At 39.5% G+C, this 16,011-nt stretch overlaps 1 protein-coding gene across 1 annotated transcript; it reads right to left on the reverse strand.

Moving 5' to 3' along the window:
- Positions 1-10,706: 10,706 nt before the first annotated feature.
- Positions 10,707-11,413, reverse strand: LOC143617610 (uncharacterized). Its single transcript, XM_077090118.1, has 2 exons — positions 11,269-11,413; positions 10,707-11,170 (listed from the first exon to the last, which is right to left on the reverse strand). Exons 1-2 carry the CDS (start codon positions 11,411-11,413, stop codon positions 10,707-10,709), a joined length of 609 nt encoding a protein of 202 aa, XP_076946233.1.
- Positions 11,414-16,011: the final 4,598 nt, after the last annotated feature.

A 16,011-nucleotide genomic window follows, 5' to 3' on the forward strand; every position in this document is an offset into this window, starting at 1 on the left:
GCTAGGAAGGCGAGACACTTCTTTCGAAGGCATCGCCGAGCTTTAAAGCAGGAGATTAATTTCAGACATCTACCTGATCTTTCTCCTTGAATAATTATGGACTCGCCAGAAGAACAAGGAACACGAATGAGCTTCTCAGCACACACCACTTCCGCGTGGTTGATGGACAACCAATCCATCCCAACAATTACATCGAAACTTCCCAATTGCATAGGGATGAGGTCAATGTTAAGAGACGTCTGATCAAACGTAAGCGTGCAATTGCGAACGATTTTGTTCACTTGGGTAGACTCTCCGTTTGCCATTTCGACAGAGAAAGCGGGGTCTAAGACAGAGGTTCCTAGATTAAGCGATGGGACCAACTCGCTAGAAATAAAACTCCTATCTGCACCCGTGTCAAATAGAATAGAAACCCAGAGATTGTTAAGGATGAACGTACCAGTAATGACGTCAGGATTTTGGCGAGCTTCAGCAGCGCCAATAGTAAAGGCTCGGCCTCGGGTCGGAGGAAGATTTGCAAGACGAGGACACCTGCTCCTGAAATGGTCCGTGGCTCCACACTCGAAACAGCCTCGAGTGTTGCTGGGTTGGGAACTGCTGCTCTGTATTGCCAGTTGATTACCTTGAAATCTGCAGCGTTCCGCTAGGTGCCCCAAACGTCCACAGTTCGTGCATTTCCAGCACGGGGTTCCGGCAGGGTGATGAAATTGGCAAGTGCCGCACTTGGGGTGAACCCCAGTGTACTCCCTCTTTGGCCTTCCAGAAGGGGTGGGAGCAGGAGCGACAGAGCTGATTGGGGTTGCGGGAGTAACCATCGCGTAACTGCTAGCCTTACGCTTTTTGATGCGGTTGATCTTTTTGGATGAGCCCTCAGCGGCCTTGCCCGTGTCCTTGGCTAGGACCCCAGTCTTAACCTGATCCTGGGTCAGTCGGGCAGCTAGTTCAATGGCCGCTTGTAGGGTTGATGGGTCAGCCCCGATAACGATTCCACGGACAGTGTCAGGTAGGCCATTGATGTAAAGCTCAATAGCCCGGGAGGGAGGGGTGACCAGGTGTGGTACGAGAAGGGAGAGCTCGTGAAAACGCTCCGTGTACCCTTGGTGATCAGCGCCCTTCATTCTGTGCACCCAAAACTCAGCTTCAAGTTTCTGCACCTCACTGCGAGGTACGAACTCGCGGGTAACCAAGGCTACAAATTCCGACCAGGTCATGGCCAAGGCAGCCTCACGCCCGCGGGTTCTTATCTCGTTGTTCCACCAGGTCAGCGCGCGTTTAGACAACATGCTTGCCGCGTGCGTGACTTTCAGTGTCTCAGGGCACGAGCTAATAACAAAGGCAGCCTCCATCTTTTCGATCCACTGGAGGAGACCAACGGCGCCTTCTGAACCGCTGAAGCTGGTGGGTTTGGTAGCCATGAAGTCCTTGTATGGCTTATTTGCTGGTTCGTTTGCGTTCTGAGCTGGAATTTGGTTGGCCCCAGAGGTTCCTTCTTGCCTCAGCCCCTGGCTGATGGCTGTTACCATGCCTGGTAACACAGCCGCGATCTGCTGGGCTATAAGGTTGGCTAGATCAGCGGAGTCCAAGGGGGCGGGTGCACGTCTGGGAGGCATTCTTGACAAAACGAAAACGAAAAAAAAAAAACGAGTGTTAAATAGAATCAATGACACGCCAAAGATTAAGAATAGAGGACATAGATTATACCAAGAACACAGAATGACATGGCTCAAGAGATTAACAGTTAATATGCAACACATAAGCACGCAGCACGTATATAAGTGTAGACATGTGATTGTGATGCATGAGCTATCTAGAGTCAAGGATCCTAGGTTATAGTCTAGGTCGGTTTCCTAATTCCCTATAACCACTGGCTCTGATACCAATCTGTCACACCCCGATCGTGATGGCGGAATAATCGAGGCGCGGCGACTAAGTCGTGATTGTTGAGCACAATAGTTTAAAAGTCTAAATGCATAAACATAACCAAAATGTCAAATATTACACCATCCAGGTAACATGAAACAAATTGTTTTAATACAAAATATCAAGTTTCCAAATAATTCCTAGACTAGCCTTCATCTCTCTAAGGCCTCTAAACTTGCTAGGGATTTCTTGCTGCATTATTTCCTGAAAACATGTAACAAACTGTCAACTACATAAAGTAGATGAGTGAATTCATAGGTTTAAAGAAAAAGAGTTTATACACAAACATACTAGTATAGGTTGTAGGGGTTTACATATAGGGTGTACCTGCGGCTAACCCACCACTCCTACAACTTATACTACTATGTTTGGATATAATACCCGGTTTTAAGATGGTTTGTAAGAAAAGGTCTCTTGGTTTTCCCAAAGAGGTTTTTATAGTAAGTAAAACATGAAATGTTCTCCTGGACTCTCAGCGGGCTTATTATTCTCCCATTAGAGTCGTTTGTGATAAGATTACTCAAAGATTTGTGGTCTCCCAACGGTACATGTAGCACATAGCAGTTAAGCATAAATAAGGACATATAGATTTGAGCATGCTAAGTTTACTAGATAAACCAACACCAAGATCCCACTGTTTACTAGTATCCAAGATGATGGTGAATAAATGATGATGATGATGAATGAAGATGAAACTCAATGATCACACAAGACTTGATTGATCCCACGCAAGACTTAAACCAAGACTACCTCGTTCTTGTCATTCAGGACTCAGCTAGGTTCTACCGAGAGTAGGATAGACTCCCCAAAGAATCCTGGGTTCCCTTGGTCCCTACCGAGACTAGTATAGGTCCTCAAGAGTTATGGATTTCACCGAGACTAGTATGAAATCCCATGAGTTACGAGTGCCACCGAGAATAGAATGCCACTCATGGTCGCGAGTTCTACCGAGAGTAGAATAGACTCTCGCGTCCAATTCAACTCATGATGCTTTGATCTCTAGATTTCCATGCTGACACAATGACTATGATGATATGAATATGATTCCCATTCCCATGATGTCAATGTTCATAGAATTTCCCATACTCATTGATTTCCAATGTTCTTAGATCTCCATAAGTTGATGGGTTTTCCCCATGTTCATAGATTTCCAAAGTTTATAGATTCTTAAAAAGCTTGTGGATTTCCGCACGTGTGTAGAAATCCAAAAGTTTATAGTTTAAAGAGGGTTTGCATAAATGATTTTATCCAAACGTGTAAAGTTACCATGTTTCCACCCCATAGTTTTGAAAAGCTTAAATAGGGGCTATGAACTCACCTTGATCTCGGGTTAGGATGGTGCTACAATAGATCTCCTTAGCCTAGAGTTGAACATATATATAAGGTTAACAACGTGCTATAAGTCTAAGAAAACGAGCTTACGCGGCCTCGAGCAAAAACTGGGTTTTAAAGACGAAACAGCTTGGTTCTGGCTTGATTCGATCGAATAGGAACACGTTCGATCGAATAGACACACATTCGATCGAATCTGTGGCACGCTCGATCGAACTAGAAACACATTTGGTCGAACCAGTTGGAAAAACTCGTTCGGTCGAACATGGAACTTGTTCGATCGAATAGACACTCGTTCGATCGAATACGAAACTCATTCGGTCGAATGAGTTGGAGACCATTCGGTTGCTTTCCTATTCGATCGACTGGACTGATTCGATCGACTGGACTGATTCGATCGACTGGTTCGATCGAATGAGTCTGATTCGACTCCTTCAAGCTGGGCGACGGAGAAACCTACGGGTTTTTCAGATTTTCCAGATTTTTGACCCAAAATCGAAGTTTTTGACATGGAAATGCTCGGGATTGAAAGGGCTATCGATTCCTAGTGATTTTAAACACAAAAGCCTGCATTTTGACACCAAAACAAGACGGTTTTTGACCCGAAAACTCTAGAAACGAAAATGGGTGTTTTTGCTCGATTTGAGGCCGAAAATGGTTATGAAAATGGATGATTTTCAAGAAGATCTTACCAAGAATAACAACAAACAGATTTGTGGACTCGGATTTGAAGTTTGAAGACTTTCTCTCTCTAGTTTCTCTCTCTAGAATGAGAGTGTTTGGGTGGGAAGTGTTGGTGGAAATGAAAGAGATGGTGTAAGAATACTTGATTTTCCGCTTAAATACTCGGGTGACTCGGGTTCGGGTTTAGGCTACCGACGGGTCAAGACTAGTCGAGTTCATAAGTTTTTAAACAAACTAAAACTTTTTCAGCAAAACTTTTATAAAACCATTTTCCGAATAATTATTTGAAATCTTTTTAAATAAGAACATTTAATTTTTCGAAAGCATAAAAATTAATATTTTTCAGGCGTAAATGTCGTTTTATAAAATAAACATTTTAAATGATAAAAGCAGATTTTTCCAATGATATGGGTTCCGAACTTATCGTCCAGAATCCCAAAGTCTATAGTTTCCGATGATTTCACGATCCTAGTTTACCAATCGAATTTCAGGGCGTTACAATTTGACTCTTTTGCTTGATCCTCCTTAATCTCCACTGATGACATCTTCAGAATGCGGAAAATAAATTAAACTTGGTTGGCCCATAAATAGTCAGATGCTCCTGACTACCCCACAATAACTCATCAGTAATCACTTTTCTCTGTTCTTCTGTGTTCTTATAACAATCACCACTGTAGAAGCTCAATGAACAAGGGGTTATCCATTAAACTTGTAAACGATAATTCCTTCAGGTGATTGTGCTTTGTTCATTGCCCCAATTTGCCGCTTTAACCATTAAACATTTAAACGCTCTGACTTTGCCGGCAAATATCAGTGAAAATTTCACTGTCACCAAACTTTTTCTGGATAGTAATCAACTTGTATAGGATGTCCAGAAAAATCTTCATCACTGACCCGAAAATTAACCGAAAATTTCCCGGAAATTTTGTCGAAAAAATTTTATTTTTGCCAAACTTTTTCAGAAGACTTCCCGACTGATAAAAATGGCTTGGGCAAATTTTCGTGTAAGCGGGCGTTCAGCCGGGACCGAGACGATCCGAGCGCGTTCGAGACGGAAGGTTTGATAACCAAAGACGGATAGAAACAAACACGAAATAAACGATTTCATTGATAAAAACGAAAGGTTACATGCTTGTTAAACACTGAAATCACGATCTATGGCAGGGGGAGGTCGAGCATGGCCTCCCCCCTCATCCGGACAGCACCTGGGCTCCGGGCACGCAAAAACCTCAAAACTCTTACCTGTTCACGCCTGAAAGCTGGTATTTATACCCGCTGCCATTCGGTCAGGACTCATTCGATCGAATGAGTCCTATTCGATCGAATGGCAGACTCATTCGAACGAATCAGAAACTCATTCGATCGAATGAGTATCCATTTGAAAATGCTCTTTCAAATGGATCACTTTCAGCGTGAACCACTACCTAGGTGTACAGCATACAACATAAACATTCTAAACTATTCGCCAAGCGACGGCCACACAATGTGCACCAACATGTGGTTAAAGAAATTCTCAAGAGACCTATGCCTCATGTTGACGAAACCCACATCATGTTTCAAAATGTGAATACACGCAAGGTGGTTCATGTTAATGAAACTTCAGCTAATTTAAAACCCAAATTGTTTGTTCCTACACAACCAATTTGCAAAAATGTGAACACAAACGTAGTTCAAGATGCGTATACGAGAAAAAAGTCTAAAAGACCAGTGACATATTCACAAGCGTTTAAACCACACTTACATTCAGTTAAAGTTAAACCTTCTGTTGAAGTGAAAGAGGTTGTCACACCCCAACCTACGGCAGAAATTCCGGGGCGTGAATTGATTGTCCACAGCTCCAAGGTTACTATCATGCAATATTATAAATTTCAATATCTAGTAAATAAATTTCAAATAAAACAAATATTTATTACAATATCCAAACAAAACAAATAATGCATCAAACAAATAAAAACCATTAAACAATTGTCTCAATTAAATTTTCTCTAACATAATTCCTTAAGTGATCTTCCAACTTCAACTACTTCACATCACACGATTACCTGCATATGCATTGAAAATAAAGTAGATTTGTCAAAACAAGGTTGAATGGGCAAAACACCAGTTTAGTTTACATATAATATATCAAAATAAGTAGTGCAACAAAGTCATATAAGAATAACAAAAAACCCAATGAGCAAAGATAAATGAGATGCCGAGAAGCACAATAGCAATAACGACTGGTGTATGATCATACTATTATGAGATTATGTTGGACCTCTCCGAATGTGATTCACAATGAGAACATAAGCACATTAAAAGTATGGTATAAAATTCGTTAGCAGTAATATGACAATAGTTGCAGTTGATATTATAATACGCTAAGTAAAGTACAAGGTTGATTACTACAATTCGATAACCATTATTAAGTTGATATTATAATAATCAAATATTATATATATGAATTTATTATTTTAAATGATTAGTTTGGATTATGAAAACATATCTTGAAAAATATTATTTTTAGCTTTATATATATAGGGGATGGATCTTGCGAGAAGTGATATTACAGCGAGAAGTGCGAGAAGTGAAGGTATAACTCCATTAATCCTTAATTTCACTCCCTTTCATATGATTTTACATACATATATGTAGGTTGGTTGTATTTAAGTCTTAATTACACATTAAAACCTACCTACAAACATATAAATGTACCGAGCCACATTCAAACCTATGTACCTACACCCATACAAACATACACATATACAAATATACGTACACATATACAAACATACTTACCTACACATATACATATGCACCTACACAATTCACCTACACATAAGAAAGGGAGTGAAATTAGGGATTAATGGAGTTACACCTTCACTTCACGCACTTCTCGCTGTAAAAAAACTTATGAAATGATCCAATACCTATATATATATAGTTTACTTGATTTTTATACATAACAAAATATTAGTTTCCATGGTATTATATATATATACATATATTTTTACGTATACGTATATACACGAACGGAAACGTGAGAAAAACGAGTATTATAAAGTCGGTTTTCACCAAAATAATTTTAATTAGTTATTATTATTATTATTAATATAATTATTAAATAATTAAAAAAGATAATTTTAATAAAAATCTCAAAAAATCCAGGGTGTAAGGAATCAAAACCGCGACCTCCTCCCCCGTGATTCATGATGTTAACCAACTGGGCTACCAGTGACGTGCGATGACAACTCGTGTCCATTAAATATAAACACAAGCAGAACAACTCAGTTTTAAACATAAAGCCTAATCAGATTGATTTGATCAATCGGATACAAATGATCAAATCAGTCATAGGGCTTTTGTTAAGCATCAAGTCGCGATCAATAGTAGTCGGGTTATTAGAGACAACAGTAGCTGGCGATAAACGTTTATGAATGATTATGTAAACGACCAATATAATCTAATTATATAGAGGGTTAATGTTGGCCACATAATAAGGAACGTATCTGGACAATTAATTGCAATATCATTGAGTATTTCATGATCAACAAGGTTAATTAGGCTGTCGGTCGTGATAACAAGAAAATACATATCAAACTAAGATAATTAGCATGTGTGGATTGTCGGTTAAGGCCGATAATACCAATATTAAGTGATTTCCAGAATCAATTACATCAAAATAAACGTTAATTTAGGTCCAAGTTATTGATTTACGGATTCGGGTTCAAGAAAACTGAAATGGATACGGGTTTGGTTCATGATATCCAAATAAAGAAAATGGGTATATCAATATTTATAATCTGGACCCTGGGGTTTGAGTATGGACACAAATGAGATAAAACTATATAATTTGGGCTAAAAGTGTAAAAACATTAAAGATTTAATTATAAACAACTAAATATTAATAAAATAATCAAACTAACTCGATAAATGCGGAAATATTATTAATAAGCAAGCACAGACCCATAAATGGGTCGGGTAACAGTTACAAATAAAATGTGGTAAAACCCGAATGGTTACGGTATCCCCTACTTTTGGGAATTTCGTCCCGAAGTTAGAGAATCGGTAACAATTAAAAGATGAGGGTATTTGAGTTTCATCTGCTCCTCACGCTCCCACGTAAACTCTGTGCCTTGTTTGGAATTCCAACGAACTTTAACTAAAGGGATGCGCCTTCGCTTAGTAACTTTATCTTTTTGATCCATGATCTCAACAGGTTGTTCAACAAAATGCATAGTCTTGTCAGTACTAACTTCATCGAGAGGAATGTGGAGATTACCCTCGGCAAGACACTTCTTGAGGTTAGAAACATGAAACACTGGGTGAATATTAGAGAGTTCAATTGGAAGTTTGAGTCGATATGCAACAGGACCAACTCTATCAATAATCTCAAAAAGAGGAACAAAACGAGGAGCTAGTTTCCCTTTCGTTCCAAAATGAACAACTCCCTTCCGAGGGGAAGCTTTGAGTACGACAAAATCACCAACACTGAACTCTAGGGGTTTAGGTCTCTTATCAGCATAACTCTTCTAACGACTACGAGCAGCAAAGAGGTTTTGAAGGATTTGAGCAATACGGTTAGTAGTTTCTTGAACTAATTCAAGACCAGTTATATGAGATTCACCAACTTCGTTCCAACAAATCGGAGATCGACATTTACGAACATAGAGTGCTTGAAAAGGTGCCATACCAATACTAGAGTGAAAGCTATTATCAGAAGAGAATCCGATAAGCGGTAGATGAATATCCAATTGCCTCCAAAATCGAGGACACAAGAACGGAGCATGTCTTCTAAAGTTTGAATCGTTCGCTCGGATTGACCATCAGATTGTGGATGATAAACAGTACTAAGATCCAATTGAGTACCCAAAGAAGATTGAAGAGACTTCCAAAAATGAGAAGTAAAACGACCATCACGATCGGATATAATATATAATGACAAACAACCTTCTCAACGTAAATACGCGCCAACTGACCAACAATAAGTGCGTCTCTTTGATGGGAATAAAATGAGCAGACTTGGTTAGACGATCAACGATTACCCAAATACTATCATGTTGCTTACGAGTAGAAGGAAGCTTAGTGATAAATTCCATAGCAATACCTTCCAATTTCCACTCGGGGACGGGAGGTTGCTCGAGTAAGCCAAAAGGTCGATGATGTTCGGCTTTCACTTTGGAAAACTTGAGGCATTTAGAAACATACAAAGTGATATCTTTCTTCATTGCAGGCCACCAACAGATAGAACGAAGGTCACCGTACATCTTATCGGCACTGGGATAAATGAAATATCGTGACTTCTGAGCTTCTTCCATAACAAATGTGGGAAGACCGTCACGATCCGGGATCCATAAGTGGTTCAGAATGTAAAGCAGACCATTGGGTGTAGTTTCAAGTTGGGTTTCAGCACCACATGACATCTCGTCATACATACTGTCTTTGGTGACGGATTCGTGTTGAGCATCGAGAATACGCTTTTCGATATCATTTTGAACAAGAACACAAGTAAGAAGTATGGATTTAAGTGGCTTCTTACGATTGAGAGCTTCGGCCACGACATTCGCCTTTCCAGAATGATAGCGAATTTCGCATTCGTAGTCGCTAAGCAACTCAGCCATCGACGTTGTCTCATATTGAGTTCTTTTTGGTCAAAATGTGTTGCAGACTCTTATGATCAGTAAACACAAAAAACTTCGTACCATAGAGATAGTGTCTCCAAATTTTCAAGGCAAATACAACATCACCAAGTTCGAGATCATGCGTCGTATAATTTTTCTCGTGAACCTTAAGTTGTCTCGAAGCGTGAGCGATAACCTTGCCTCGTTGCATGAGAACGCACCAAGACCTTGGTTAGAAGCGTCACAGAAAATGATAAAATCCTCATTTCCTTCGGGAAGAGCAAGGATAGGAGCATTTCAAAGCATGTCCTTAAGGGTTTGAAAGATTTCTTCTTGCTTTGACCCCCACACAAAGGTCTAACTTTTGTGTGCTAAAGCGGTGAGGGGCAATGCGATCTTCAAAATTTTTTGAATAAAACGACGGTAATAACCCACCAAACCGAGAAAGAATCGAACTTCGGTGGGTGAAGTAGGCGGCTTCAAATTCTTAACAGCTTCAATCTTTTCGAGATCAACATGAATACCCTTGTTGTTGAAAATATGGCCCAAAAACTGAACTTCTTTCAACCAAAACTCGCAGTTAGAAAACTTGGCATACAATTGCTCCTTTCGAAGCAGATCAAGGATAGCATGGAGATGATTCTTGTGGTCGCTCTCGGATTTCGAATAGATCAAGATGTCATCAATGAAAAAAATAATGAACTTGTCCAAATAAGGTTTACACACACGGTTCATGATATCCATAAAAACCGCTGGTGCGTTAGTTAACCCAAAAGGCATAAAACAGAACTCGTAATGCCCTTAAAGAGTACACAAAGCGGTCTTGGGGATGTCTTCTTCATTAACTCGGAGTTGATGATAACCCGAACAGAGATCGATCTTAGAGAAGCATGCGGCTCCTTGAAGTTGATCGAAAAGATCGTCGATTCGAGGGAGTGGATAACGATTCCTAATGGTAAGCTTGTAGAGCTCACGGTAATCAATGCACATGCAGAATGAACCATCTTTCTTCTTAATGAATAACAATGGTGCGCCCCAAGGAGAAGAACTCGAGCGAATAGAATCCTTGTCCGAAAGTTATTAGAGTTGGCTAGAGAGCTTTTGCATTTCAGAAGGTGCAAGACTGTAAGGGGCTTTAGCTACGGGGTTAGTTCCGGGTGTAAGATCAATTCAGAACTCAACTTGACGAACCAGAGGAAGACCAGTGACATCATCGGGGAAAACAACGGAAAAATCGCGTACAACCGGAATATCGGATAATTTCTTCTCTTTCCGCTCTTTATCCACTACGAGAGCTAGGAAGGCGACACATTTCTTGCATATATAACGTTGAGCTATAAAACACGACATAAATTTAATCTTGGGCGTTGGAGTATCACCGAAAACCTTAAGAATACGACCATTCTCGAGAGGTATACGAATAAACTTTTCGAAGCAAACAATTTCCGCATGATTAAAGGTTAACCAATCCATCCCTATGATAACATCAAAACTACCCATTTTCATCAGAATGAGGTAAATAAGAAACTCGACTTTGTTAAGAACTATGACGCAATCCCTGACTGCCGAAGCAATAATAATAGAATTATCTTCGGCTACTTCTATGGTAAGAGTCTTAGACAACTTATCCGAGGCTTATCAATAACTTACGCAAAATCCAAAGATATAAAACTCTTATTGTCACCCGTATCAAACAAAACCGAAGCATAATAATTATCAATGAGAAACGTACCATTCACCCCATCGCTAGAACTCTGGGCTTGATTCACATTCATTATAAACGCACGACGATTGGACCCTTGAGGGGTTTGAGCAACTTGGTTCAAATGAGGAGCTTTAATAGCAGGGGCTTGGGTTGATGCCGATGGAGGAGCCATGAGCTGAGGCACAAGAGGAGCATCAGTTTGAGGTTCATAGGCTTGAGGTTGATAGGTTTGCACTTGATAGGCTTGAGCAGTGTAGTACGGTGTAGTGTAGTGCGGTGGATGGGTAACATAGTGAGGTGTTGGAATAACATGGGCTTGGTTAGCAGGGGTGAGTAATGGGAAACAGTTACGGAGATGGTTAGGGTCTCCGCAATGGTAGCAAGCTTGGGTATTAGGAACACCGGCTGAGCAGGGTTAGTAGCAGGTCTAGCCGTAGGGGGTGCAGACCGGGTTTGGACGGCTTGAGAACCAGGCGGTGCACGACAAGAGTTAGCAAAGTGGCCATAACGGCTGCATTGAGTACACAAATGGCAACGGGATTGGGCATGATGATGATGGTTACACTTGGCACAATGGGGAGGAGAACCAAAATACTTCTTCTTATTTGGGGCATTAGGGTCATTATAACCTTGGTTTTGGGTTGGTTGATGGAGTAGTTTTGGTGGTTGGGCTTATGTTTGTTATTGTTCTTGTTGAAGGGGTTATTGTTGTAGGTAGGGTTGGTTTCTGCTTTGGCATCGGTGGAGGAGTCAGTCGTAGCCTTGTCGGGAGTAGGCTTAGAATCCTTGCGAGACAAGGTTCCGTCCCGAACATGACTATCAGTGAGAGAGGCAGCTAGGTCTATCGCCTCACCGATGGTTAACGGGTCACGACTTACCACGGCATCACGAAAGTTGATCGGAAGACCACGGATGTACTTCTGGATACCGCGAGTCTCGGGGGTTACCAAATGGGGTAGGTGGAGTTATCCCCACCAATCTGCTTAAGTTCCCAGAATTCAGTCTCCAATCTCTACAGTTCGTGATCTGGGAAAAATTCCTTCTTCATTGCCTCTTTAAGTTCCTCCTAAGGAATGGACACGACCAAATCAGACCCTTGGCCATTCCTCAGGGAATTCCACCAGATGACAGATCGACTCTCGAATCGGCTTGAGGCGAACTCGGTCCATTAGGCATCCATACATTTGCAGTGGATGAAGATGTTTTACATTTCCTCGAACCATTGAAGCAAAGCGGAGGCATTTTCCTCACCATGAAAAGATGGAGGTTTGGTGCTCAAAAAGTTACGGAAATCATAGTTATTTGGTGCAGCCGAGGAGGCGGATCAATTGAAGTTAAGGCTCTGGATCTGAGTGACAATCATGGGCATTGCAGCAACGAATTCTTTTGTGATCCTAGCAGCCAAGAGGCGATCACGTGAACCATATGAACGTTGGTGACGACGGTGGTTTCTGAGTGACGACATTCTACGGGAAAATAACAGTAAAGATTTTTGAGTTGAGGGATCATATGTGTAAATATTCATGAGTTGACGTAACTAATGAGGTTAATGTGATACAACTAGGATGAGGAGACAAGGTTAGTTAAAAGTATTAAGTTTCTGTTAAGTTAGCTTTATAAAAATTATTGAAATGCATATAGGGACATTGGCCTCCCATGAGCTTTCCATGGCAATTTGAATGGCTCAACAATAATTAACGAATAAAAGTAAGGTAGTTGGAGAGCCCATGATCGTTACATGGCATTTTAACTGTACCAACTAAATAACGATTAATATAGGTGGGTTGGACGACCCATGAGCGTTACATGGCATTTTAAGTGTCCCAACCAATTAACGAATTATCAATGCGATGAAGTTGGATGACCCATGAGCGTTCCATGGCATTTTAACTGTCCTAACTAAATAACGAACTATCGAAATAAAATATGGGTAGTTGTAGTATCTCGTGAATCACCATGTTGATTACTCCAACAAAAATATGAAAACAAGTTGAGAAACGAATAGTCGGGATTCCAGACTAACCATTAAAATAACATAACACCATAATCGGAAGGTTACCGAATTTAAGCCACGAATCACCATGAATTCGGTTTAAAAATATTATAGGAATGCAACCACTAATGTGGTCACGTTTGACAGCCTAGGGTGTCAGTCATATGGCATTGTTGTCTCGCTTTGGCCTATAAAATCGAGTACTGTGGTCGGATTATCCTCAAGATAAGGAATAGCGTCTTACCTTTGGTTCTTGGAACAGTTTTGTCAAGGCCCGACTCACAATTCTCTCCCACTTCCAGTTACTACAAGGACATGCCACATAACCTAGCCATAAGGTGAACGAGCAAAAATAACATGTGGGAATTCTTAAGGAATTTCCTGAAAATAAAAGCAATCTATTTTATTTTTATTTTTATATTGAAATAAAAATTTAAGTTTTGAGGCATAGTCTCGGAGTAGTGTGTGTGTATGACAATAATATAATAAAGCAATGATTAACTAAGGAAAGTAGTAAACAATTAATTAGAACAAATAAGGTAGACAGATAAACACGTATAGGGCTCCTAAGCATGTGTCTAAGGCAATCTCTAATGACCTATGTTAAACCTAGTGGCGAAGCTTGGATGAAGATGTCGAGGGGGCAGACGGAAATACACATTAAAAATACGTAAACGGAGGGGGCCGAGATCCAATTTTCGGTTGGAAACGGATAAATTTACACTACGTATAAAACATTTCAGACGAAAACGGGTAAATTTACACTACTGTGCGGAAAAACAGAGGGGTCGGGGCCACCCCTGGCCCCCACTATCCTTCGTCATTGCTTAAACCTTCGGTTCTGATACCAATCTGTCATACCCCAACTTACGGCGGAAATGCCGGGGCGTGAGCTGACTGTCCACAGCTCTCAAGGTTACAATCATTCAATATTATAAATTTCAATATCTATTTAATAAATTTGAAATAACACAAATATTCATTACAATATCCAAACAAAACAAATAATGCATCAAACAAATAAAAACCATAAAACAATTGTCTCAAATAAATTTTCTCTAACATAATTCCTTAAGTGATCTTCCAACTTCAACTACTTCAAATCACATGATGACCTGCATAAGCGCTGAAAATAAAGTAGATTTGTTAACACAATGTTGAGTGAGAAATACACCAATTTAGTGTATATATAATATATCAAAATAAGTAGTGCAACAAAGTCATATGAGAAAAACAAATTAACCAATGAGCAAAGATAAATGAGATGCCGAGAAGCACAATGGCTATAACGACTGGCGTATGATCATACTATTTCGAGATTATGTTGGACCTCTCCGAGTGCGATTCACAATGAGCACATAATCACATCACAAGTATGGTATAAAATTCGTTAGCAGTAATATGACAATAGTTGCAGTTTGGAAATACGTATATATAGGAAAAATATGTTTACACATATGTCTCCAAAACGTGGAAAACGAGTAAAATATGGGGAATGTGGTACTCACCTCAATAGACGAACAAAGGTGATTGAGATATTAAGAATGCGGGAAATCACACGAACTTTAAAGCCTAAGAAAGAACAAAGAGAAATACGAATACGCTAAGTAAACTACAAGGTTGATTACGGCAACTCGATAACCGTTATTAAGTTGATATTGTAATAATAAAATAATACATATAAGGATTTATTATTTAAAATAATTAGTTTGGTTTATGAAAACATATCTTTAAAAATATTATTTTTTGTTTTATAAATAAATAAATAAATATGTATATATATATAGTTTACTTGATTTTTATACATAACAAAATATTAGTTTCCAAGTTATTATATATATATATATATGTATATATACATATATGCTTACATATACGTATATACACGAACGAAAATGTGAAAAAACGAGTATTATAAAGTCGGTTTTGACCAAAATAATTTTAATTCATCATCATCATCATACTTAGTATATCCCATCAATAGCAAAGCTATGGTAGGATCTGAGGAGGGTAAGATGTAGACATTCTTACCTCTACCCCATAGGAATAAAGAGGCTGCTTCCGGTGAGACCCCCGGCTCGATAGTAGTTTTGCATCAAGCCTTGGACATAAGGCACATAACACTCAAACATCGAGATACCCCGATTGATGCATGTACCCTTGTCTTTCGGCTATCAACGCCACCACATGATGCCTGATTAAGCTTCTGCCACTTTTAACGTTATTTTCACGAGATTAGTGAAATATCGTCAAAATTAGTGCAATTTCACTTTTGCCCACCCAAGGGTTCACACATATATACATTATATGCGCACACCGCAAGCATGTCGAACCAAAATAATTATAATTAGTTATTATTATTATTAATATAATTATTAAATAAATAAAAAGACAATTTTTATAAAAATCCCATAAAATCCGGGGTGCAAGAGGTCGAACCCGCGACCTCCCAACCCCCTTCCCCCGGTGATTTTATGTGTTAACCAACTGGGCTACCAGTGACGTGCGATGATAACTCATTTCCATTAAATATAAACACAAGAAGAACAACTCAATGTTAAACATAAACCCTAATCAGATTGATCTGATCAATCTGATACAACTGACCAAATCAATCATAGGGCTTTTGTTAAGCATCAAGTCACGATCAAAATTAATTATTTAATTACCTCGAACACTGAACAACATTGGGTTAACTAGACACAACAGTAGCCGGCTATAAACGTTTATGAATGAGTATGTAAACGACCAATATAATCTAATTATATAGAGGGTTA

Source organism: Bidens hawaiensis, unplaced genomic scaffold (assembly GCF_021521415.1).
Source record: "Bidens hawaiensis isolate Kalapana, Puna unplaced genomic scaffold, B.hawaiensis_p1.1 tig00055899_1, whole genome shotgun sequence".
Lineage (NCBI taxonomy): Eukaryota > Viridiplantae > Streptophyta > Magnoliopsida > Asterales > Asteraceae > Bidens > Bidens hawaiensis.